General features: G+C 40.3%; 1 protein-coding gene across 1 annotated transcript in view; it reads left to right on the forward strand.

Annotated features, from left to right (window-relative positions):
* slc49a4 (solute carrier family 49 member 4) overlaps window positions 1-25,567 on the forward strand; it is a 46,153-nt gene that overhangs the window by 2,164 nt on the left and 18,422 nt on the right. The window contains exons 2-6 of the mRNA XM_085250439.1: window positions 2,346-2,439; window positions 8,914-9,185; window positions 9,891-10,020; window positions 14,869-14,977; window positions 20,265-20,332. Coding sequence (XP_085106565.1) covers window positions 2,346-2,439; window positions 8,914-9,185; window positions 9,891-10,020; window positions 14,869-14,977; window positions 20,265-20,332 — 673 coding nt within the window. The remainder of the gene's footprint in view (window positions 1-2,345; window positions 2,440-8,913; window positions 9,186-9,890; window positions 10,021-14,868; window positions 14,978-20,264; window positions 20,333-25,567) is intronic.

Here is a 25,567-nt window from a genome sequence, read left to right on the forward strand (position 1 = left end):
GTAGATGGCCTCCAGCATTTCTCTAAAATATGTTGCTGGCTTTTTCTTTCATTTACTGGAAATGTGGTCACAGTTGTGCATGCATTCATTTAGAGAGCTGCTCAGTACAGCTAAAGCCTTCTCAAGACAAACATTATGAATGTTTTGTTTTTCACTCATAAGTACTGATGAACAATTGAGGAGCATGAATAATAAATGACAAAAACATAAAAATTGCATATTGGGAAAAGCTGGAAGTGGCAAATATTTGCCTTTTTTGTTTGCGCTTTGGTAGAAACAATTTAGCAAATATTAAGATAATAATTTTTGGATTACCTGCTGCACCTAGTTCTAGTTGGCAAACCTTGCAAAGGTGGCTATTTCTATGTAACCTTAATGCAGAACTACAACTGCTTCTCGGCCTCTGTGTCTATGAAGGTGCCATAGACATAGGAAGTCAATATAGCATCAGCTTATATGATATGAAGTGGGGAAGCTTTCCAGTTTATTGGAATACGTTCAAGCTTCTCTTTTTCTTCCGTTGATACTGCTCAGAATGGTTTTATGAGGTTGTATATTATAAACTTGTCCAACTCATGGCAGTGAAGCTCTTGTACGTGAGTTGCATACAGTCTTGCTGTTATTTCGCTTTCATGCTCAAAACTTGCACAGTCCTCATTTTTCTAAAAAGAAAGTGGATCAAGGGTCAATAACGGAATTGATAAATAATCTAACTGAGGAGCAGAATTCATAACTGCACTGGTATCAATAAAGTCTGCATTCTGCTCATCAGTTAGACCCAGCCCTACAGGATGTTGTTAATATGTTGATCCTCTTTCCACAGCGGTCATTTAGTTGAACCTGTCAATCAAACATTCAGAAATGGTAGTTCACATGCAGAAAAGAATGGGGAAGTGCACATAATTCTCTAAATGGCTGTCATGTGGATGAAACTGAGAAATGAGACTTGAGTTAATGGTGAAAGAAACAGTTCTCATACTTTTGCTGTTACACAAGTGATATTTAAGAAGGAATTTTCTGTTTTAAGATTTTTGTTGTTGCTTGGTTAGTGATGCTGGCCAATCCCTTTCAGTTATTGGTTAAAACTGTATTTATGTAGACTGTAATCATTAATTTAGATCACTTGTGAATAATTGGCCATGTTTAACTAGAGCTTATTGTATAATAATTGCACTACAGTATATTTCTAACTAACCAGGCAGCTCAGTCTTTCTCTTGGCAATACTTTCGTTAAAGCTGTAACAGATTTTTGGGTCAAGTTGTCAACTCAAAAGGCAGATGAGAAATGTAACGTTGTAATGTTGGCTGCAAATTATAATAATGTGTATTTTTAGAATCCCCATTAGGGCAGGGCAATATGGCCAAAAATATTTATCACGATATATATTTGGAAAATTTGCGACAACGATATAACTGATGATATAAGTGGCGCGAGACAAAATACTTTACAACTCCACAACTTTATTAGTGCAAAAAAACCCCATCAATGTATTTTCACTTAAACAAGCAGCTGTTTTTTATGTGCATGCGCTTGCATGCTCTACCAAAAAATGTGCTTTGGTGTGTATCTGAGGGAAGAAAGTCAAACCAGTTCCACACCACTGAAGTTGCAGCATTTTTACAAACCAATTCTGGTTCATCTGTTTCATTCGACGATCCGCTTTCGCCCTTCTCCATCGCCGCCATGTGTAAACTAAGGCACTGCGCATGCGCATTTTACCCATTTTCTATCGCGATATTTCATTTTCTTATCATTGCCTAACATTATACCGGTATTAACGTGAACGGTATGATATGACCCAGCCCTAATCCCCATAATTCTTAAATGCTCCTCATACAAACAAAGGCAGTAAGAAACATGGTTTTAAGTAGCATTATTATCACTTTGATCTTGAAGGAGAGGTCAGAGGTCAGCAGTGACAGGATGTTTTAATCTTCATGCAGTACTTCCTGACCCCCCCTCTACACCCCTTCAGAGTTTTATCAGCATTCATTCATAACTTTTCGTGCTCTCAGACTGACATCAACACTACCAAAAACATAATCTCCTTGGTCAAGGTAATTATGTAAAATATTTGTTCCAGATTTTAAAATGTGTTAATTTGCTGCTTTCCTCTGTTATCATTCTTTGCTTATTATCTATTTATTTATTTTATAGTCTCTTATAGCTCCAGGAAACTGGATTTTGTTTTTACTTTTCTCTTTTTATTGTTAGATAACTAATTCAATAAGAACAGAAATAATCCGTTGTCGTTGCAAAAATTGAGAAATCCCTACCATGTTCACTGCTGTCTCTTTACTTTTTCTTACACGTCGGTGTTGATGCAGTGTGTTGTGTATTCCAGGTTTGCGAGCATCCCTCCTCCTCTCTACCCTCTTCATGGTGCTAGGAGCAGCTCTAAGAAGTATCCCACTGACAGGCCAGCCTTTGAGACGATGGTAAGAAGCCCGTGTAAATATTAAGGTAGCAGATGGCGGCACGATGCAAGTGTGATGATGATCATTTGAAAGATTTTGGAAAGGCGGTGCAAAGTGACTCATGAGCTGCACTGCAGTTATACAGGTTCTATAGTCTCCATAACTCAGTTTAGGCAAATTTTCTGAGTGAGTGCCGTAATCATTTTAGGACCAGCTTTGCACAGCGTTTCATTGAAAATGAAATGAGCTACTGGCCAAAGTTACTTAGGACCATGGAAAAGTTACCCTTGTGTGATGTTTGCCAATGCGTGCAATGCGTTTGACAAGATTACACAAATTGGGATTTGGCAGTACGTGAAAAACTAAACATTTTTTCATATAATTGTTTCCATTCAGTTTTTTTAAAAGAAGAAATATGAATCATTTAATCAGTAACAGTTAATCAAGATGGCATGCACAGATATCAGAGGTCCATAATTTTCTGTTGTCATGTCAATTTTGTGCTTTCTAAATGTTCCAAGATGGTCACCAGCAAAAGTATTGGACAGAATAATAAAGTAATTACATTTCAAATTGCACTGAAGGGACAAAAGGTCACATATCGCAACACAACAAACAATAATTATCAACCTCTTGATATCACTACAGGAAAAATCAGAGTTACTAAAGTCAATAAATCATGAATGTCTGCACAAAAGTGGCCTCTTAGGGTCTTGTACTGTATGCATTTGTACTGAAGCTGAGGTCGTGCTTCTTTTTCATTCTTGATATGCAGATTTGTAACTGCATAGAGACAATGAGACTATTTATGTGGCAGAGGATGTGATTGTGAAGGACAGATCAACACTGTGTGGACGCTTTGCTTCTTTTGGTGTCTTTGCTGGCAGTTTTCTCACTTATCAGACAGCATTTTGACAGGCTGTTGCTGGAAACCAGTTTCCCACTTTCATTCTCATTTTCACTTGAGTTCAGTGTTCTCATTTTTAGAAAGGGTAAGAGCTCAGAGAAGGTCATTTCAATTATACAGTGCCTTAAAAAATCTAATTTCCTTGAATATTTTTGGTGGTAATCTGTGTAATGATTCCTGTTGGGCTTCACAATGAGGCAGTATGTTATAATGAATAAAGAGAATCATATTTCCATGGAATAAGTCACATATCACTTTCACTTTATGCAGTTGGAGCTTTTTAAAATAGGTTTTGGCTTTCAAAGAGCAGATAAATTTATTTGTTTCTCTTTTTCTGTCTCGTGAGGCTGCACTAAGAAAACCTAGCTGCTAATTAGTGATACGGCCTAAAGAAAGAAATAAGGCAGGAAAAGCTCCTGGCAGTGTACAAGGAGAATAACTGATATAACCACGATCTCCAGGCGATAGTCTGTCCCAAAAAAGTATTTACAGTTTGGAGTGAAATATCAAGCTTTGCAACTTTAATTTATGATTATAAAATTGAGTTTTTGTATTTTTGTCAGCCTGTTTGTAATAACCCTAAAGCTTTAAATCAGGAGTAGCCTAAGTCCTCTTAAAAGAAAGATGCAATACATTTGGGCCATGTGCAGATGTCTTATCTGGGAAACTGACCTTTGATAGATTACAGTGTGACCTAAAAGCTTAATATTATTAATGTGTTTTCATTGGCAAATTACTCTCGCTGAGACAGGGATGTTCCCATTTGGAACTACCTGTTATGTAAAAGGGACAAATACCAAAGCAAAGGAGTTTCTTGTCAGGAAATCTGTCTTCATGCAGTAAAAGCTGAGCTTCATCAAAGCTACCATATGGCCTTAAAAAAAAGTCTCCAATAAAGAGCGACAGTGACCTAAATCTGGCCTGCAAACAGAGCTATGGAATCTTTTTTTCCTGTTGTTGTTGTTCGAGAGACTGTAGAGAGCTGAAGTTTTTATTTTAGCACTAAATTTAAAGACATAACTTCAGAATAATGAAGAGCACTCCAGTGTTTTTACACTACTAAAGTGTTGGTGGATTTAAATTATTTAGAAGAGACTGCATCCTATATCCTGACTTTCAGTTCTTAGAGGGCAGCAATACTGGATTCTACACTTCCATATTTCTTATTTATCATTTTTATTAGTCTCTGCCTGGTAATGGTCGGTGTCTCTCCTCTTTTTCAGTTTGAAAATGCAGTTGCAAATTCATATACCTCCAGCAGTGACATGTAAACTCAGCTTCAATTGTTAAACTTTAACAACAGCATGCGCATCGTTGAGTGTTGGTCTGTGAAGCTGAAGTGGTTTTTAGCCTAATCACATCTTGTAAGCTGAAGGTAAAAATATCATCTCCACAAAGCATAACTTTGACTTGACATAAATTATTTAAAAAAATAAATCCCAAAGCACGTGCATGCACACATATTTCGACCACGCTAATGTTGCAAAAGGCTTTTACTGTAAAGAGGAAATGGAATAAAATACCAAGCTCTTCCTCTTCTTTTTGGACGCGCTCGAGGGCAGTATTGTTAGAAGTTTTCAACTTGCCTCTCGCTGTTGCTCGAGTGTCACTTCAGTCCAAAAGCCAGTCACACAAGCAAGCTTTCAATTTCACCTCTGCTGAATCCAGCCATGACATATCAAGTTTTTATGTCCGCTCAGGTCGAGCTAAGAGTTTTTAACGCTGCCCGCTGTGCACCCGTACCACGATGAGAGTTATGCTGCTCTGCTGCGACCTTCAGCTCTTTAGATACGGCATTCAAAGTGGAAAACAAGATAGGATGGCGAAAGCAAAGAGGACATGAATCACACGGCAAATGTTAGTGTGTCACAGTTCAGTTTAATTTGCATATTAAATGTTATAGGTCATAGATCTTAAGGCGATGAACGGCATACTGGATTATTATAGAACTGTAGAGACTCAAAGCTTAATGTAGCTGGATCACCAGTAGAGGTCACTCTTTGCTTTGCAGTAGTGATCAAAATGCAAGGGCTTTGTTTACTGACGGGTGTCGCTGATGAATGTGCTGCCTGTCATGCAGAGGATACTTATCAGATGGATGATGATGTAGATTACCTTAGAGAGGGAATCGCGACATAATGGAGCAGTTAAGTTTTTCAGATTCCTGAAGTTTGGATATGGTGTTCAAGGACATTGCAGGCGGGATCAAACAATAGTTTGAGGAGACGTCTATCCAGGTTTAGAAACCGTGACATTCCTTCAGTAACCCCCTGCAGATCTGTTTGCTCCAGATTCCTTTTCATGTTTAAAAAGGCGATTACCTCTTTGTTTTTATGATAACCTCTTGAGGAAGTAAGGCGTCTCTTTGTTTTGAGGTTTTAAGATCCATTTTTGAAAATCAAAGGGAGCTGTGAATGTTTGAACACTGAAAAGTGGAACTTTCTCTCTTTTTTTTTTTTTTCTTTCTTTCTTTTTTTTTTTAAATGAGATCTTCTGTGAAGCCACATTTAAAAAATGTTTGTTTTGTGAGGTTCAGTCAAGGAGATAAAAGGTGCTGTTGAATTGGCAGTCACTGATTAGACCTTGCTGTGATTAGTTCTGCTCTCAAATCAAAGGTTATTTTTCTTTTTTCAAACCCTTCTCATTTCCCTGGCTTTTCATGCGTCTACTAGTTTCTGTTGCTATTTCAATCTCCGTCTGTGTTATGAATTCGAATACAGACCAGCTGTGTGATTAGCGTCTATCAGTTACATCTCAGACTCACTCCGACAATGTCTGATTGGCCATCAGAAAAAAAAAAAAAAATTGTGGATCCCATCGTATTACTCCAACAATTGCGATGGTGCCATTTTCAAGGCGGAATTGGTTTGGCCTTTTTGTGATGGCTGAATTTTGGTCTGTCAGCTCAGGCAGAGCAGAAGCAGTCAAATGACTTCGCTGTAGTGCAGGTTTCTTTGTCTCATTCTCAATCAGATTCAGTCTGACAGGGTTCATAAATAGTGATTAATCATCTCTTCTTGAAAAAGCTGCTCTATTCCCTCTCTTTGCTTCGCCAGCCACAGTGCAGTCTCATGTGACCGCTCATCCTCGTGTTAGTCACCATCCGTCCTCATCACCTGTCATATTAAAGGCACTTTTTTTAGTCTCATCTGTTCTCTAATCTAATACAGCGAGGCTGGTTACTGACCAAACTTTGTCAAACTTTTTAAAAGGTGTGAAGTGCTGAAAGCCACCGTCGACTGTTCAGGTTATTAGTTGATTCCATAAGTTTTAATTTGGTTTGTATTGTGCATGAAATGCAATTTAAAAACAAAACAGTTGAGCTGCTTCGATTGTTGGTGAGATTCAAAATGAGATCACTGTAGGTCACAGTTACTGTTGTAAATTATGCTGCGTATCTTTGTCTCTTTTGTTTTTGTTTTTTTGGAGAAAGTTGATTAGAGTGCCGGGTTTGGAATAATCATCATCTAATGAAAATGTCTAGTACAGCAGGTGGACAGGACCACTCTGTCTGCACCCTTTTGAGTCCTGAATAAGACCGTAATCAGTACGTGCGCCCAAAAACCTGATTGGGACTGTTGTGCTAGTTGGCTCCGGGTAGCTCTCGATTTCAATTCAACAGACACAATGACAGACAGCCAGCTTGACTCAAAGGCTCGGTGTGGTAGGTAAAAAAATGTCATATGTATCAAGAACATATTATAAATCATGTCGTTGTTACCATAAAATACAAATTAAATGTTAGCTTTTGCTCACATCGTGCTGCCTAATTCATAGACCTGCTTGCTTCGTGCTACCTGCATTGCCATCTTTGCACACTGACCCATCCAAATGGAGGACGGCCACAATAAGATGCCAACTATTGCAGCTGTAGATTTTGTTTTTGCCAGTACACACAAGTCTTAATCATACAGAGATTATACCAGTGGCTCCATAGTGTAGTGGTTTACACATTTACACAAGCAGAGGATCCCTGCTTAGATCCCGGGGAGATTGAAAATCAAAAAATCTGCCAAATCAAAGATGCAGAGCTACCAAAGTAGTCTCTGTTGCTGCAAATCATTTTCTGAATGTTTCAAGAGGTTTTTATGCAGTAGGGTAGATAGAAAAGCACATTTGGTGCTTGAGAGCATGAAGACCACTTATTTTTGGTTCTGGCTGCTCTGTCAACACCTCGTTTGCTGAATCTGGTGTTTATGTTTAGTTAAGAAGTAATGATGGGGAGACTCTTTGATAGAAATCATGTAGCTAAGTCAATGAAAACATAATGACAAGTGATGTAATGATAACCTACATGCTTAAGTGAAAATGACAGTGTGACGCCAATAATGAGGATAAATTTTTACTGCTTGTTGCTCACACTTCCCCTGTCACATAATTAGATGAAGAAAATGACAGCTGTAAATACAGCAGTGTCCTGGCACTGGGTTCATCTGCATCCTGTCGAGTTAACTCACTCGGTACAGAAATGACACACGTTGGATGCGGAGGAGTCAAAGACATGTCTGCACCAACGCAAATGACCAGATCAGAGAAGCTCGATGATGTCAGAATCGTGTAAACGGGGACTCGGATAACCAGGTTATTCAGTGTCAGTGTTGAAAACATACCCAGTTAGCGATAAAGACTGAGAAACAAGGAAAGAAGAGGTGGGATGAATAAAAAGTATGAGGCACAGAGTATTTTAGGAGGTGTTGGTGTGTAGGAGGGGATGTTAGCAGGTCTGAGATGTGGGAAGAAGATAGAGGGTGAACAAGTTATTCTCCAATCAGCCTGTCACTGACCACAGCACTTTGTATTCTGCTGTGACACATTTATCTGTGAACCCCAGAGGCAGTGGACTCCAAAGTTAGAACGAGTTAGAGGGCAGAGACATGTCAGCGCAGTGGAGACTGAACAAACTAGTTTGTTTCGACAGGGCTCAGTATTAGAATTAAAGGTTTTGTCAAACAAAATGCCATTCAAGGAATTTTTTTATATTAAGTGTTAGTGTAAAATCTAATAATTTTGATACTGATAATATTTTTTCAGTCAATATTATAGAAGATTTTTAAATGGCATAAGCTCAGAATTAACCCAACATCTTCACGTGTCCCCCTCTCCTCTCTCGTTCTCTTCTCTCCCTGCTGAGCCAGGGAGTCTTTACTGAGCGTACAGACAATCAATCAGCCGTGAGCCGTCTCCAGCGGCTGGCTGTCTCGGTCAGACAGTTCTGGAGGGGGTGCTGGGGGTGCTGGTGGAATCCGGGGACATCTCAGAATACATCTGTCTCACACAATTCAGTCTGAAGGTGCAGAAGTTAGAAAGAAACTTCAGGGGCAGGTGGTTACTTGACTCCTCTGGGATAATTATGCCTTTATTTTTATTCCCTCGCCTGTCATTCTTCCTTTAGATGCTCAAAAGAAATGCCTCATTACTTTATGTCCTTATTTAGTTTATTTTGAACTTAATAGGGATACTGAGGGTGATGCGCTGCTGCTGCCGTTTTGTTTGTTTCAATGGGATATCAGAGAAGTGTTTTCCTGGCACATCTTGATATGAGGCATGTATGTCTTCTAAATAAGAACGTTTTTTTTTTTCTTTTACAGGTTGATACACGGAGGTCAGTTGCTTAATGGTTTAGCCGGCCCCACCATGATGAGCGCCGGCCCCTATCTGTCCACCACATGGTTTGCCCCTGATCAGAGAGCCACAGCAACAGCCGTGGCCTCACTCTTCTCCTACCTTGGAGGCGCCGCTTCATTCATAGTGGGACCTCTGATAGTTCCAGCTCCCAATGACACTCAGGCACTAACCACGATCTCGGCAGCGGTTTCCGACATCTTCATCCGGGACAGGATCCAGCTAGTAATGTATGCAGGTACTAAGAAAAAGCAAGAGCCTCTGAGGGCAAGTTGGATCGATATCGCATCATTTCGACATCATGTCAGCCCCGTCAAGGGACAGAAATACAATCAGGCAAAAGGATCCAAGAATATTGCACAAACACCAAAAACACCAATTATAATCTTCATAACTGCGTCTCTGAATAATGGCTTTTTAGGGCTGATATGCTTAACTGATTCAGAAAATTAAAAGCATGCTGAAAAGAGAAACAGGCATGCTGTAATAGATTGAGGCAGCGGCTTTTGTTTAACCTAAGGTAGTATTGTTATTAATTTCTTAAGGGCAAAGCGGATACATTTTTGTGAATCAAAAGTTTTGCAGGTTTTCAGAAGTAAAAAGGAGTCACATAAGAAGTAAGCTGATATTGTATCACTTATCATATGATGGAATGAAAGCGACCCACTAATGTGGCTACAATGGAGCTTTTTAGTAAATGCATTGCTTTTTTTAAGAGACGAGTTGTGATATCAGCTGATGCTATGTCAGATTGCATCGTTTTGTTAGATGCATTTATTCTACAGTCTTGTCTAGTGGGCTGTTATGTTCATCACGGGGATGGCTTCAGAGGACTTCTAGATGTCACGGTGACCTTTTTTTAAAATGTCAAACTGGACTGACTGTCTCATCTTTGAAAATAACATGTATGTCTCTTTTCCTCTACGTCGCTGTGCTCCGGCAGAGTTGGCTGCTATTGCTGTGCTTTTTGGAGCAGTCCTACTCTATTTCCCTGCACGCCCACCAATGCCTCCCAGCGTGGCTGCTGCAAGCCAGAGACTCAGTTACAGGAGCAGCATCTGCAGACTTCTTAGGTAAAGTCCAATGCACACATAGATGATGTCTTCTGGTAGTCCAAAATCATGTGAAAGATGATGTTGAGACCATTCTTTCAAAACCTTATTCAAGAGGCCTAATTTAATATGTCCTTGATTTGAAATAGATTACAAAAGATGTGTATTTGGACTTTGCTTCGTGCGGTGCTATTTTGTATGAAAGCGGTCTCTAAGAGAGCAGTTGTTAGCCTGTTTGAAGCATTTATTCTGCTCTGTGGATACATTCAGTCTATTTTGGTGATGCAAAGTATGCTTCTTGTCTCAGAAAGTGACAGAATCTTATGTTACAGTTGGCACTCACCATCTGCCTGGCCTGTTATCAAAGAAACTCCAGCCTTCGCTCTAGATTTGTCACTAAGCTCTGGCCACTGTTGAAAAAAGACATCACCCTGCATCTACACTGTGAGGGTCAGTTACTTACAATAACTCTCAAGAGACACAGCTGATGCATGTAGCTGGAGAAGAAGAGAGATGTTCTGTTATGTTGAGGATCTGACTCTCTGTGGGCTTTTTCTTCCCCCACCCTGGGAAAGGGTACAGGCGAGGTCTACACGGCAATCTAGAAACGATGATTAAATAACACTTTATTATAAACCTTGCAGCCCCATATCCCTATATGTCTTCAAACTTTCCACCATGGGGATAGTAATCCTCTGGGCCACGAGGAAACAGCATTGCCCCAGAATCAGTGCCCTGGCTTGTAAAGAAATGAGGCCTGTGGCAGTGGCCATAGTTTGGATTAAGGCTGGGGAAGGGTGAAGAGAAGGGAAAAAGCTGGATGATGGCAGCCAGGAAGTTGGCCCAGCTTGGTTGGCTACTCTCGGTCCCCTGAAGTAAGAAATGGCTTCACTACAGGGCCAGACTTTCCACAGGCCTCTGACCAGCACAGACAGGTTTAACTCATTAAAGAGTTCAGAAACCTATGCGATCAGGCTGATATCGATCTAATACATGTTTTTTGACACATTTTATTCATGCGCACATGCTCATCCGTGCAGAGGTTTCTGGCCAACTTAACTAGGCCATCCAGCTGTGAGGGTTTCTGTTCCACTTGTGATAGGCAGGCTTCCAGTGACCTGTTTGGGCAACATGTTGTATCTCAGTCCAGCAACATCAAGCCGTACAGTTGTCCTGCAGGGACTGGGCATGTAGCAGGAAAAGTGACTTGAGTCTTTGTGGTCTTGTGCACTCATAGAGCAGTTAGACAAAACGATTGCCTTAGTTTGAGAACTTTAAAGCTTTACTTAGTGAAATTTTAACTTCTTATATGACTCTAATTGTAATTTATTAACCACACTGCAGCTTTCCATGAAACGTATCCAGATGTTTTAGGTTTCACTGTTTACTATTGTGTTCAGTAGTGTTTCTCACCCTGATTACAGGCGGATCAAAGAATTTGGCTGTTTGAACTTATTTTACCTCACTGTGTAACATCATTTTGCATCACTTTTAGGTATCTTCAAGCCGGGGTTTACTGTGAGTAGCTGATAATCCACCATGTGGAATAATTGGTAGTTGGACTGATAGAGACAGGGAATTGGTCCTGTATGGACAGGAACTGTTTGGTATTGGGCCCGATACCAAGATGGCAGATTTGAATAGTGCACCTCGCGCAGCATTTTGTAGCCTTCACAGTGATGGCAGGTACCCGCTAACTTGCCATTAAGCTTGATGCTTATCTATTGATGTATCTGTTCATCCATTTATCTGTCAGGGTCCGAGCACTGGTTAACGATCTTCAGCTTGATGAGTGCTTCCAGCTGTTCACATCTGCTGCCACAGCAGCAGTCTAATTAGAAACCTGGATGTCTCCACACATGGTGCAAAGTTATCATTGTATTCTCATCACCCGGTGTGGTGATACTAAACAGGCCGAAGCTTGACTATTAATGACCCCTTCCTCCCACCCCCAGTCATACTCACTTTGAAAGTTGTCATTTTGATGCATTGCGCTCCAGCCGGTTCTGCCAAGGACACTTAGCTGATGACACCGGCAGCTTTGAGACTCCTTTGGAAATATTTCATCCCCAGCAGGAAGTGGAGAGGAGGAAAAACTTACCAATAGATGGTGTCTGCCTGCTTGCATTTGGTTATCTAAGTAAGCTCATCTTTAGAGGGGAAAAAAATGCATGGATATGGATTTCCTGTTGTTGTGGCAAGGTTAATGAAAAGGGTGCTAATAGGAAAAGCAGGGGGAGTACTTTGTCACAGGGCTTTTATGACTGTCCCTACATACTCTGTCCAAGGCCAAACCGCTTCATACTGCTTAAGATGAGACAAGCCGTCTGCAGCTGAGAGACTGGCGGCGTTTGTTTTTTCATGTATAATCAAAGCATTCTTCCAATAAAGCGATTCATTGTGTGAGGTTCACCGGTGTCAGGAAAGGGAAGGGCTGTGGATTTGTTTACAGCAACACTACTTTGGCCGTACAGGTAGTTTGTCCTGGGAAGTTCTCTCTCTGTAGTTTGTGTGTATTCGTGAACTTTGTCTGCATTTGAAGCATATGGACGATGCCGGCCTCAAAGTGTTATCCAGATGTCCCTGCTTGATACCGTTCAGGATGCTGGCTGCATTATAATAAAGCAGAGGCAGAATAAATGTAAGAGTTACGTCCATAAACCAACAGCAGGAGAAGAAAACAACAACAATCTGTGAATCTGCTTCCAGCCCTGCCTCATTTGTCAGACACTGAGTGATTCTAATCACATTGTTTGGGTTGAGGATGTGGCTCTGATTTTTAAATCACCATGTCACCTCACTGGGCGAAGGTGATTAGTGTGGGTGTTTGTGCTCCAAGTGATTGTATTTGACTTTCATGTGATTGGGGAGGTGTTATATATTCTAAATGGATCAACTTTGAGTGTATATTGGGCACACATACATAAATGCACATAGACGCGACTTTATTAATTTTCTCCCTTTTTGCAAACAGTTCACTGTGAGCTAAACTGCTTGTGTCAGCCTCATGTCTGCTGTAACATTTAGATTCCTGCTGCTGCAGTTTGATTCCAGTGAACTGATGAACGGTTATTATCTACAAATGGATTTACCTCAAATCAAAGATGCATTTATAGCTTTTAATTTTGAGCAATTGTTACAGTTTTTTTATTTTTTTTATTTTTTAAACAATTAAACATGGTTTTGCAGCTAATGAAACAATAAATGCACATACTAGTGGCTCACGTGCACTTAACTATAACCTCAAACCCCGTCACATTTGTGATTAATTGCAAACGAGTGGCTGTCTTTGAGGAGTTTACAATTAAAAGCAATCCATTTTTCTTTTTCTTTTAAACCACATTGTTATGCAGTGACAGACATAACAGTATCAAAGATCTGACTTTCATTAGAGAGTGGAGTAATAACAATAGATGGTTTAACAGCAACTGTGTAAAAATGTGTTTACACTGTTTTCTCATGAGAGTACCTGAAATGTAAGATGGCAAACGCAGGAAGGCTCTTATAGGTTTGCTATTGAAACAGGTTCATGTGATAGAAAGTGTTCCAGCTATAACAGCAGTCACTGGTTGCAGTCATTATTTTTATTGCCTTATGGACAATTTATAATTGAGTCATTGAACGAGTACATGTCACACACTGTTAAGCTTTTAAGCTTTACAGTGCAGTGCCAAGAATTCAGAGTATTCTGAGTGATCATTCAAATTCCTAATTCTGAGTTTTTGGTCCTTATTTTAGATCCTTTAGCTTAATGTTGGCAGCTTCCCACCAGTGTTCATGCTGCTTCTTATCTCTCTGTCTCTGTGCTCTGAACAGGGATGGGTTTTCTGTTGTGACAGGCACAGGGAGATGAGCCAAAGTGGTGTGCCTGTGTGTGCTGTGTATTATCCATGTTGTGAGGACAAAATCTGTTTGCGTAATCACATTGTGGGGGGTGCGGGGCGCGCTCACAACTGTTTAGTGGAATAGGAGCAAGTTGCAGTAATGTTGGTCAGTAAATCTGTGAGTGAAGATTGAGTAAGGTTGGCAAGTAGCAGGAGTAGTTTGTGCTAGTTGTCACTGTCTGGCACAATTTCAATGAACCGCTGGGCGTTTACAGTTGGGGCTAGCATTAAGTTTAGTCTGGGACAAGTGTTGGAGGCAAGTATATAATGTTAGACACAGGATTTACAGAATGCATTAATGTCAGTGAGTACCCTGACAAAGATAGAAGCACTTGAGTGCGTGTGGCTGTCATCCCACCTGACGTGGGATGACAGCTGATGGCAGACCTCCAGACATCAATGAACAGGACAGGAAAGACACACCACGTTATGCTGCTTTCATTGTTTCATCTCGGGCCGCTGCTGCTGGGATGTAGGCTGTAATTGGAGGCGGCATTATGCATTCATGCAATTAGTAACATTTAGTGCTTGGATTATAATTATGAACCCCTCAGTGATTCTGCAGAGGATATCCTTTCAATTAAATCAAGTGACCAAGCTCTCACATTTATATGCAGAAGTCTTTAGAGGTACACGAATAAATATCAGATAATCATCTGTTTTTGCTAAAGTAAGAGCGGAGGTAGGAGTAATACACCAATACGCAATTAATATACTATTTATTTTAGGACTGAAATAAACCCAGATGCTTTCAAGGTATGAAAGATCTGGATAACTGCATGTTAAATTGTAGCATTCAGTGAGATACTATCTCTCATTAATTAGTACATACTGTAAACACTTTTGGTCTCAAATCTTTTTCTTTTTCCCAAGATTACATTGATAGATTCTACAAATGTGCTGAAATTTCTGTCTGGAGGCTGGATGATGTATAGTATAATATAGTTTGTTTTCTTGTGATTGACATGTTTAATGTCTCTTTCAGCAATCTGCGGTTCCTGATGATAGCACTGGCCTATGCAGTCCCCACAGGAGTGATTGCTGGCTGGTCGGGCGTCCTCGACATGGTTCTTACACCAGCCAAAGTCAGCCAGGTATGGCACAAATGCGCACACACAGGATAACATACTGCCTTTGCACCAGCTTCAGTAAAGTGAAGTACCTCAAAGCATTCAGTAAGAGGCTGTTTCTTCAGATTTCATTTTTTTTCCAGTGCCCTTTTGAAAGAACAGGTCAGTACTGGTGTTTTGACTGCCTTTTGAGGAAAGTGTGGAGACGAGGTCGGCATTTTTCCTGCATAACAGACTAGTTTTCATCTGGGTTACCCTTTAGGTGGGTGAACTGCAAAAAAATATGTATGAATATTTGTATTTCTCTTATTTGACTAGGTAAGTAGTCAGTTTTCATCCACCTGTGTCTATAATTTGAAAAGCTTTTCACACATGCGGCCCACTGAGTGGAACAATGGGGCGAACAGCTGGGGTCCTTTCTCTTGTTCTCATTGTTGCATCTTGAAATATATCTCAGATGTTCTTCCTGCCAGTAAACTGTAAAGTCTGTTATTATCAAGATGATGCACTGAAATGACATTACACACATAGAACACATGATGATATTCAAGACTGAGAAGTATATTTTGATGTGGAAGGAATTCTGACGTTTGAATTCTAAAGAACCTGTTTGCAAGCCTGTATTAATCCACTCTTGTGCAGGAATAAATACACACTGTCACTCCCCATGTGAAACCTAAAAATAACCAAATATGATCACATATTTTGATTTGGTGCTGTCTTTTTCTGTTTTGCACTTATTGAGCCTACACATAGCTGCGTCTTTTGTGAAGGGCACAATCGATTGCAAATCGCTATCCGCATGCCTGCCAGCCATCTTCCATTTGAGACAGAAAAACAGAGTAATTTTGAATGGTGCAGCTTGGAGGAAGGAAAAAAGCTCTGGATGGTTTGCATCTTCCAGGTCTCAACACAGCAGCATGTCAAAAGGCAAAGGAAGCATCTTTTCAAGGTTATCGCCAGACAGGTGCTGCTGGAGAGGAGATCACACGCAGCAGAGCGGGGGATGAAACGCTTCTTGTCACACCCTCTACATTATACCTCTGTCAAGAGGAAGCGGGGCGCATACCAAATTGTTCTTAGATTTCATTTGTTCTAAAAAGATTTTTTTTTCTCTCAAATTCTTTTTATCCATGACATTTGAAAACACAAAAAGTATGTTGCAGTGAGATGAGCTATCCCTTGGGTATAAAAGTTGAGCTTAAAAATAAATGAAACTATGTGCGTGGTGCAGTACGAATGCAACTGAAGCTTTGTTCTTTGGGTGTGGAGACATTGAAGTCAAGTTGAACTAAGGAAAAGCAAATACTGCATTTTATTTTGTTTTAGCTTAAGATGCACCCACAGATCCCAATCCCAGCTCTAGCTTATCTTGTTTTTCTGTCTGTTTTAAACTTTGTCTGCACAGTCTCTGGATGTGACAGTCAACAGACGCTGTGCTGGGAGTAAAATAGGCATTATATAAATGCAAGCTCTCATCTAATTAGATCTTTTTCTTCTTTCCCCAAGCACCAATGCATTTGCACTGGAATTTTTGTTTAAGTGCAAACTTTTCCCTTTGCATTTGCCTTCAGCTCTTACTGACATTTTAAAATGAACAAAGCATTAATAGCAAAAGAGAAATTTCCTGTTAATTTCTTCTTGCTTTGCAATGATTTGCTCATGTTGGTGCAGGTTTACTCACGAACACATGTTTACACCTTTGCTTTACTGCGGAATCATTTTCTGAATCCACGTCTGGTTGAAATTGGATGTAATGGCTCATCAAACAAATGTTAATATTAGACAAAGATGACCAGATGAGATGCAAAATGCATCATTCAGTTGATGATTTAATTTGAGTGAAAAAAGGTTATCACAAACCGATGTGGAAGTAATTGCCACCTAAACCTAGTAACTGGGTGTGCCAGCCTTGGCTGCAGAACAGCATTCAGTCATTTGCATTGCTGTGGAGGAAATTTTGCTCAGTCTTCTTTGCAGAATTCTTTTTATTCATCCACGCTGGAGGGGTTTCCAGCATAATATTTGTTTTTTAGCAGTTTCTCTAGATCAGGGGTGCCCAATCCCGGTCCTCGAGAGCTACTATCCTGCAGCTTTTAGATGCATCCCTACTCCAACACAGCTGAATCAAATGGTTTGATCTCTTCAGCATGCCATCATGTTTGGCAAAGGCCTGATAACAAGCCATTCATTTGATTCAGGTGTGTGGGAACAAGGATGCATCTAAAAGCTGCAGGACGGTAGCTCTCGAGGACCGGGATTGGGCACCCCTGCTCTAGATCATGGCTTGATGTGTTGCTTTTTAAATTTTTAATCGTTTGGCCTACTTCACTTTGTCAGTTTGACAGATTCTATTTGATGGATGTCTTGATTCAGCAGGTGTGATATTAATCATGCCTGGGTGTGGCTGGTGAAATTTATTCAGTTAAGTCAGATGATTTATCGTAGGTTTGGATAGCTCCCCCCCCCCCCCCCCCCCCCCCTCCATTAATACATGAAATCCTCGTTCAAAACTACATTAAAAAAATTATTTTTGTTGTCTAAAATAAAATGTATTTGATCTTTAATGTGTGACAAATGTGCGTAAATGAAATCAGGAAGGGGCAAATCCTTTTTTCACTGCACCGTTTTTCAAATTCTATTTTCACTTCTTTTTCTTTTCTAGTGCACACATTTGGTAACTCAGTTCTGCTGCTGATTCATGCAGTCATTTATCCTTGGTGTGTTTCAAGACCTAACCTCATCTCTCCTCCTCCTCCCTCTCTCTGTCAGCATTTTTCTTACACATGCTTCTTCGGGGTCCTTTTCTGAAATAAAGATGCTTCTGTCATCTGTTTCCGCAGCTAGCCACCCAGCCTGAGTGAGAGGTGACCATGAGTGCCGTGAGGCAGTAAGAGCAATCAGTTGTCACTGGATTAGACAAATGTTGAGTCTATTGGAAATACAAACATGTTCTTGTCCCACAGCAGAGTGTCTGAAAAACTAATAAAGAAATAAAACATGAAGGCGAACGAAACATGCTCTGCAAGTGACAAAGACTGTTACAGCACCTAGCCAGCTCTCTGGTCTCAGTCGTCATGCTGTTTTTTTTATGACTTCATGAAATACGACCTAGAAGTGATGTTTAACGACTTACAAGGATTGATTGAGTAAATGACTGGAAGAGGGGCAGAGGCACACGGGGATCTGTTGGCAGGGAAATGACACAGCATGTGGTGATTTGACTGGAGCCCGACTAGGAAACTCGAGTCTTAAAAATATGCGTGAAATTACTGACGCTCTTAGAACATAGTGTGCACATACAATCACCCCAGGAGGGAAGAAAATGACAAACTCCACCGAGGCCTTGTATCTTCCAGCGAGCAAATACAAGTCAGCAAGTCATGCCTCAATATATTTCCATACTGACACGGTGTGTGCTGTGTGGCCACCCAGAAAAGAGATTGAGACAACAAAATTTGTGTTGTTTTTTATCTTTTGTAAAAAACTCATGTCAGTGGTTGAATTGCCATTCTTTTCAATTTTGTACCTGCAAATGGGCGCTCTCTTCAAATACAATCACGCCGCAGTTTCTGTGCCTCTCCACTGTGATTGTTTGTGGTAGGAAATGGGAGTTGGGGTGATACTAGGACAAGAGCCATCGAAACGCAAAAGGATGAGAAAAGTAAAAATGGTCACCTATTCTATTATAACAAGGGTGTGTATTTCTGGAATTTGGATACTAGATGCACAGGGGAAGCGCCAAACGTCCGATGCTAAGGATGCCATTTGAGCTCTAGAGGGGAAATGTGCTAAACCTGCAGATACAAGTATCATCACAATCCGTAGGTCTCGGGAAATGGGTGCTTTAGTGCTTCAGCTCATCAGTTTTTAATGGAGACCCATTTAGAATGCATAGAATTTGAATGCAGATTGCGTCCTGCTTCTTTTAGTAAGATTAGTTTTTCTTTTTCTTTTTTTTTTTAATACCAATACACAACCACTGGGAGTTTTGAAGCACTTTTTAACATGTTCTGCCTTCACATAAAACACTTCTCAGCATTAAACACTGCTTTGTGGATTTTTAGGATTATACGAAGAGATTCAGCATTAGCACAACATGCCACTTCTTCTCAGAGGATCAGGTTTATGACAAGCGATCAAGAGAGAAAACAGAAACAAACACATTAACATGATATGGCTTTCTCCATCCTAACTGCAGTCGTCGCCAGCTTATTGACACAGTCACAAAATAGCAGACATGATTAAGCTTCAGGCTTGGCCTTTTAAAGGATCCAAGCACTGAGAATGCTGCAGTTAATTAACTCTCCACCCACACATGAAACATAGTAATTTGTATCTTTTGAATTGAAATGGCTTGGCATGCAATTTGTGTTTAGCTCCCTGAACTGGCGCACAAACTGATGTGACATACACCATAGAAAATCCTAGCATCAGTGCTGCACGGCCTACATGGAAGATAAACAGCAATTATAGGTGCTACAGGGTTGTGGGTGTTTTGATTTATAATATATATTTTTAGATCTTTTTTATTTACTTGGGGAGTACAGTTCACCTCTCTGTGCTGCTTCAGGCTATGCAAACATGAGATGAGTGCCTTTCCATTGATCTTCACTGCTTCACAGAAGGCTGGCCCACACAAAACTCTGATCAAATATAATGGCATTTTGGCATGCATCACTTGTAAGCTAGAATCGGTCTACATTTAATAACTTTGATAGTCCACTTTTCTTGACAGATTGGTGCAGAGTGTGATTAAGCAGAAAGCATCAGGTCCTGCTTTAGATTCAGCTTCCTCGCTGAATGATCTACCATCTGAATTTGACTTAATGAAAGTTATTGTCAATAGAAGACTTATGAGAACCAAATGCATTTATTGGCACTTTGACTTTTCCTGTGAGTGTGTGAGAGAGAGAAAGGGAGGCGTGCTGTATTTTACCTCTTATTGATTCTGTGGCAGTCCCTTGGTCAACGTGTCCTTTCTTCTGACTTTGTGTGTGTGTGTGTGTGTGTGTGTGTGTTTTGACTTTCATCCTGGAAAATAAAAAAAGGACAGCAAGCTTTGCGCACGCACACACACTCATGCAACATTGCCAACCCTGGCAATTTACCGGACACGGTGATTGGCAGGTCTTCACAGTCTTCAGGCACTTAGAGCCTGCTCTCTGTCTAGCTCTGTCCTCAGTCATGGACTGCATGTTGAACAGGGTGTATGCTTTTCTGTTTCTGTTCTTTTCTCTTGGCTTCTCTCCCAAACCACCACCTCATTTTCCTTTGTTTTCTTTCTTTCTCTCTCTCTTTTTAAACACAGGTGGATGCAGGCTGGATTGGTTTCTGGTCGACCATTGGTGGATGTGTGTTCGGAGTGGCAATGGCCCGGTGAGTTATGCCATCCTTTTTGTGTGTGTCTGTGCCACTCTGACTACTGAATGTGGATTAAAAGTGAAGCTGTACTTTAACACTGCATTGACATTATGAGTGAAAATATTACAAGTCTGCTACACTGTCAAAAAGACCTGCCATGAAGTGTTGGTGTAAATGTGCTGTGCATGTGTGTATGCATGCAAGGATGAAAGAATGATGGTGGATGCTTCACTCCATCACTTAAGTGCTGAAAAACTGTTGAGAGCAGTGTAACTTTGACTATTTATTTTTTTTATTGTCAAGCCCATCATGAGAGCGACAGTTGGTAGCTTCATATTACTGGCTTTCATTGGAAATGACTCGTAACCATTGACTGATCACTGCGTAAGACTTCACACGTTCAGACTGTAATGACCTGTCCATGTTTAGACCAATTCAATTTTATTTATATAGCGCCAAATCACAACAAAAGTCACCTCAAGGCGCTTCATAGATACAGAGAAAAACCCAACAATCATATGACCCCCTATGAGCAAGCACTTTGGCGACAGTGGGAAGGAAAAACTCCCTTTTAACAGGAAGAAACCTCCGGCAGAACCAGGCTCAGGGAGGGGCGGGGCCATCTGCTGTGATTGGTTGGGGTGAGAGAAGGAAGACAGGATAAAGACATGCTGTGGAAGAGAGACAGAGGTTAATAACAGATATGATTCAATGCAGAGAGGTCTGTTAATACATAGTGAGTGAGAAAGGTGACTGGAAAGGAAAAACTCAATGCATCATGGGAATCCCCCGGCAGCCTACATCTATTGCAGCATAACTAAGGGAGGATTCAGGGTCACCTGGTCCAGCCCTAACTATATGCTTTAGCAAAAAGGAAAGTTTGAAGCCTAATCTTAAAAGTAGAGATAGTGTCTGTCTCCTGAATCCAAACTGGAAGCTGGTTCCACAGAAGAGGGGCCTGAAAACTGAAGGCTCTGCCTCCCATTCTACTTTTAAATACTCTAGGAACAACAAGTAGGCCTGCAGAGCAAGAGCAAAGTGCTCTAATAGGGTGATATGGTACTACAAGGTCATTGAGATAAGATGGGGTCTGATTATTTAAGACCTTGTATGTGAGGAGCAGGATTTTGAATTCAATTCTGGATTTAACAGGAAGCCAAAACGGGAGAAATATGCTCTCTCTTTCTAGTCCCTGTCAGGACTCTTGCTGCAGCATTTTGGATTAGCTGAAGGCTTTTCAGGGAGTTTTTTGGACATCCTGACCACTGATGTGTAACACATGTCCCTGCTGCACCTTCTAATAAACCTCTCAAATAACCAAACTACATGGACCAAGCAACAATCTCACCCATGTTATGTCACTTTTGCATTGTGTAATAACTTAATTAACTTAAAGTGTGAGTCTGCTGATTCCAGAGCTGAACTAGTTTTAGCGTTTCTGATTTTAAATGGCATTCAGTCTGTTTATCAAATTAAAACTCAATAGAATCAGTGAGGCGTCAAATTAGAAAATAAACATTTACTGTGACCCCTCATTTTACATTTGCACGCCTTCTTCACAGCTGAATCTGACACATTCATACATCTGAATACAGAGTTGCAGATAGATGGATAGAGACACTCAGTCATTCCTAATCTGGGCGTCAGGTCCACCAAAGCAGAATAAGTTGTGGCATCAGGAGATGATCGGTGAATTTAAAAAAAACCCACACACATTTCTGTCTTGCAAATTTCCTTCCTTAAACATAAAATTGAACATAAAGCTATACACACCTCACAGATTCATGGAGTTTATGATGATTTGATCTCAAGAGAAAAGACAATGCTGTGTTTGCCAAAAGCCAAAGAGTAGGGAACGATTTATATGGTGATGAAGGTTAAGCAGATACACTGAACCCCACTTGAACATTATTTGCATATTTAAAAGAAATGGTAAAATGGAGCCTGGATAAAGTGCACGTGTATTTTTACTTATTTGTTTAATGTAGTTCAATACTAGCTGGAGAGTTGGCAAATGGAATAACATAATGCAAAAAGATTTTGTGAACAAAGTGTTTCTTTATTCAGGAAGCAATGAAATAATCAAGTGTTCTTCGTGAGAACTTTAGTTGCACCTATTCTATATAAAAGGCATATTTAAAAAGTGTTGCCTGTGAATGTTTTTCATTGTGTTAATCACTCTGTTCACTTGGTCTTTGCGTACATATTATATGTTGATGTGTACACCTGCCACTTGCAAGGCTGTATTGTTTCTAACAATGTTAATAATTAATAAATATCATAAAGAACAGTGAAGGTTGATTTGAGGTAAAAATAGGAGCCGCTCTTGCTCCTCTCTCATCTGCTCCCTTTTAATATATGATCTGAGTGCAGCGATGCTGCAATAGAGCGAGGGAAATTGATGCTAATGCAGCTACCACTTCACCTCCAGTGTTGGATCGGGAGCCACGCTATGAAGACAAAGTGTGGACTCTGCAAAAGGAAGGGACTCATTCGTGTCTGATAGATGTATATTTGTCGTAGGCTGAGGTGCAATCAGCACTACCAAGCAGATCCAGTGTTTTCTTTAAGTTGTAATCAGGGAAATGAGCCTATAACTCCCGCTGTTAATCAATGAAGCTGTTTGCTGCATTAGGTGAAAGTATATGTAAACAGAACTGTTGAGTTATTGGCGTTGATTGCAATAGTCTTGGAGTCAGTGGATGCATAATTAGTCTTTCTTTGATGCAACAGTTGATGGGTAAATGAAATTCCTCCAACCGCTCCTGTGTCATTTGGGTTGGGTTGTCTTGGGGCTTGATCGTGTGAAAGTGACTGAATATAACTTAAGTTCATCCACTGAACGACGGTCTTGTGGTTGGTTGTGGTGAACACTGGATATCCGTTCATCCATCCAAAGTTTATTCATCTGTAGTTGGTAATGATTAATCTACCTGTTGAACTGCTGCTGTAAATCCAGAAAGATTCACATTGAAAACAGAAGAAACGCAGCAATTCTTTTGTAGCTTTGTTTTGTCTGTGCAAGTGCTGGAGTGAGGTAAGTGGAGAGATAATTTTGTAGTCGCTGACAGATTATTAGAAAAGGTCTCAATTTTTATTGGAAAGGTCTGAAACAATCAAGCCTGGAGAATGAGTGGAGTCTTTTGGTGAGCTCGGTGAGCTACTGTACTTTTTATCTGAATGGAAAGATGATATGAATATTTGTCTGCAGCACATAAATGATCCTGGTTGGAGGACAGCTTTAGAACTGGGAAGATAATAGGACCTGTACAAATGTGCAGTTGCCCTTGTTTGAAGTATGAAGTAAAAGCAGGAGACGATTGTTTAACTTGAGTGTCCTAAAGTTTCATTTCTACAACAAAGAAACTTCATCTAACAAAAAACAGCACAGCAGTGCCCTTCAGTGCTGCGGAAACCCAGAAAATATGTTAGATCTCGCTTTGTTTACCAGATATGAGAAGGAAAACCAAGTCCTTTTAAAAATGTTATGGCTTCCTGTGTTACCAGTAAAATAATGGCCCATTCTTTTGACTTAAAGTGAGTCAGACGAATGATATTGCACCTTCAAGCTTTGATGATGATGCCAAGAATGGTATGCATGCTGGTATGTTTTATTAAGAGGAATTATTGATGAATCATCCTCATGCGTGAATGATACATTATAGCCATAATTCTACATGTGCGCCATAATGATGAAGAAAAGTGTATTCTTTTTAGACTCCCCTGCAGTGTGCACCATGGTGTTGCATGACAGGAAGCTGGTATTCGCATGCAATACTTCCAGTCAACAGGCTCACAGGCCTTTGGGATTTTAGCTCCTAGATACCATCTAGGAGCTAAAATCCATTCTTTGATTGGAAAAATGTTTCTCCAGAAGAAGAAATTACTTTTAAATGTATTAAATTCTTTTTCCATTTCCCCAAAACTCTCTATTCCCCCTTTCTGTTTTTACTTTTTTTTCATCAACTTGCTGCATCACAGCATCATTAGATAAATTCCCAGGAAAGATTGTTCTGTTCATTAGCACAATCTCTGTCCCTTGTCTCACCCGCTAGCAGCCCTTAAGTTGTTAATGTCAAGTTGTAGCTTATTATACGCCACCAGCCGTCCCTCTCCCTTTAGTCAGCACTCTGCGTGCCAGTCGCGAGCACAGTTTGCCGCAGGGAGCAGGTGTTGCAGTTTCACATTTAAAGTGCTACTGCTGCTTAGCTAAATTTCTTTGGGTGTCAGCACAAGCCCTTTGCCAAAAAATAAATGAATAAATAAAAATCATACACAGGCTCGTGCAAACATTGCGCTCCCTGTGTCTTGGCTCAGTGGATGTTTGAATGGCAGGGACCTCGATCCAGCAGGTTCAATTAGCGGTGGTAGCTGCTCCGAGGTGTGGCCCCCGTCATGAAAACATTTGACAAACAATCTGGCATCTGTGTAATTGTCTGGCCCAGACAGATGCTGATTGGACGACAGCGCCACGACACTGCACACTATTTTTATTTATTTATTTTCCTCCAGATTGAGGAGAGTGGAAAGAATAACTAACAAGCTTCACTCATTATCTCCCCATTACAAGCTCTGGGGAAAAAGGGGGGGCGAGGGGTGAATACGGAGGAGGTGGCAGAAAACAGAACCAGGTTATTCTCCTTCACATCACGGAGGTCTGAGCTGGAAAATACTCCAATAGAGCAAACGCAAATGAGTATCAGCTGCGGCCTAATTTGTTTTCCCTTCAAACGAGAACAATCTGTGATTGCGTGTTGGTCATCATATCATATCATATCGTTCTTTTCTTTTTTCTTTTGCAGGATGTCTGCTCCTCACTAAAAACGTAGACGGGCCTAAATTATACTAATGATGATATTTCATCATTCCCTGCAGGCACCGGGGAGCAGAAAATGGAATCTGATTCTACATGACTTAAATGATGCTATCTTTATGGCCAATAAATCCTGTTAGGGGAGTGTAAAAGATAGGCTTTTAATTCTGACTTTACCTCATGAGATGACATGACCCTCTTTACTCTGTGAGTAGTGCAACAGTTATATCTTAATCTTATTTAACAAATCCAATGGAAGTGGCTCTTTCATGCGTCATATGTGACAACCTCGTTCCCATGAATGTGACGTATAGTTCCACTTATACAAGAAGTTGTAGTGATTTATTTATTTATTTTTGTTAATTTTAATTGAATTAAATTTTTAAATGCAGTTGTATATTTTTGGTTTTTAACAGCACGCTAAAATATTAGCAAAA

Source organism: Mchenga conophoros, linkage group LG16, assembly GCF_057382185.1.
Source record: "Mchenga conophoros isolate Kocher_MC1m ecotype Shallow Benthic linkage group LG16, M_conophoros_male_GT1.1, whole genome shotgun sequence".
NCBI classification, from domain to species: Eukaryota; Metazoa; Chordata; class Actinopteri; order Cichliformes; family Cichlidae; genus Mchenga; species Mchenga conophoros.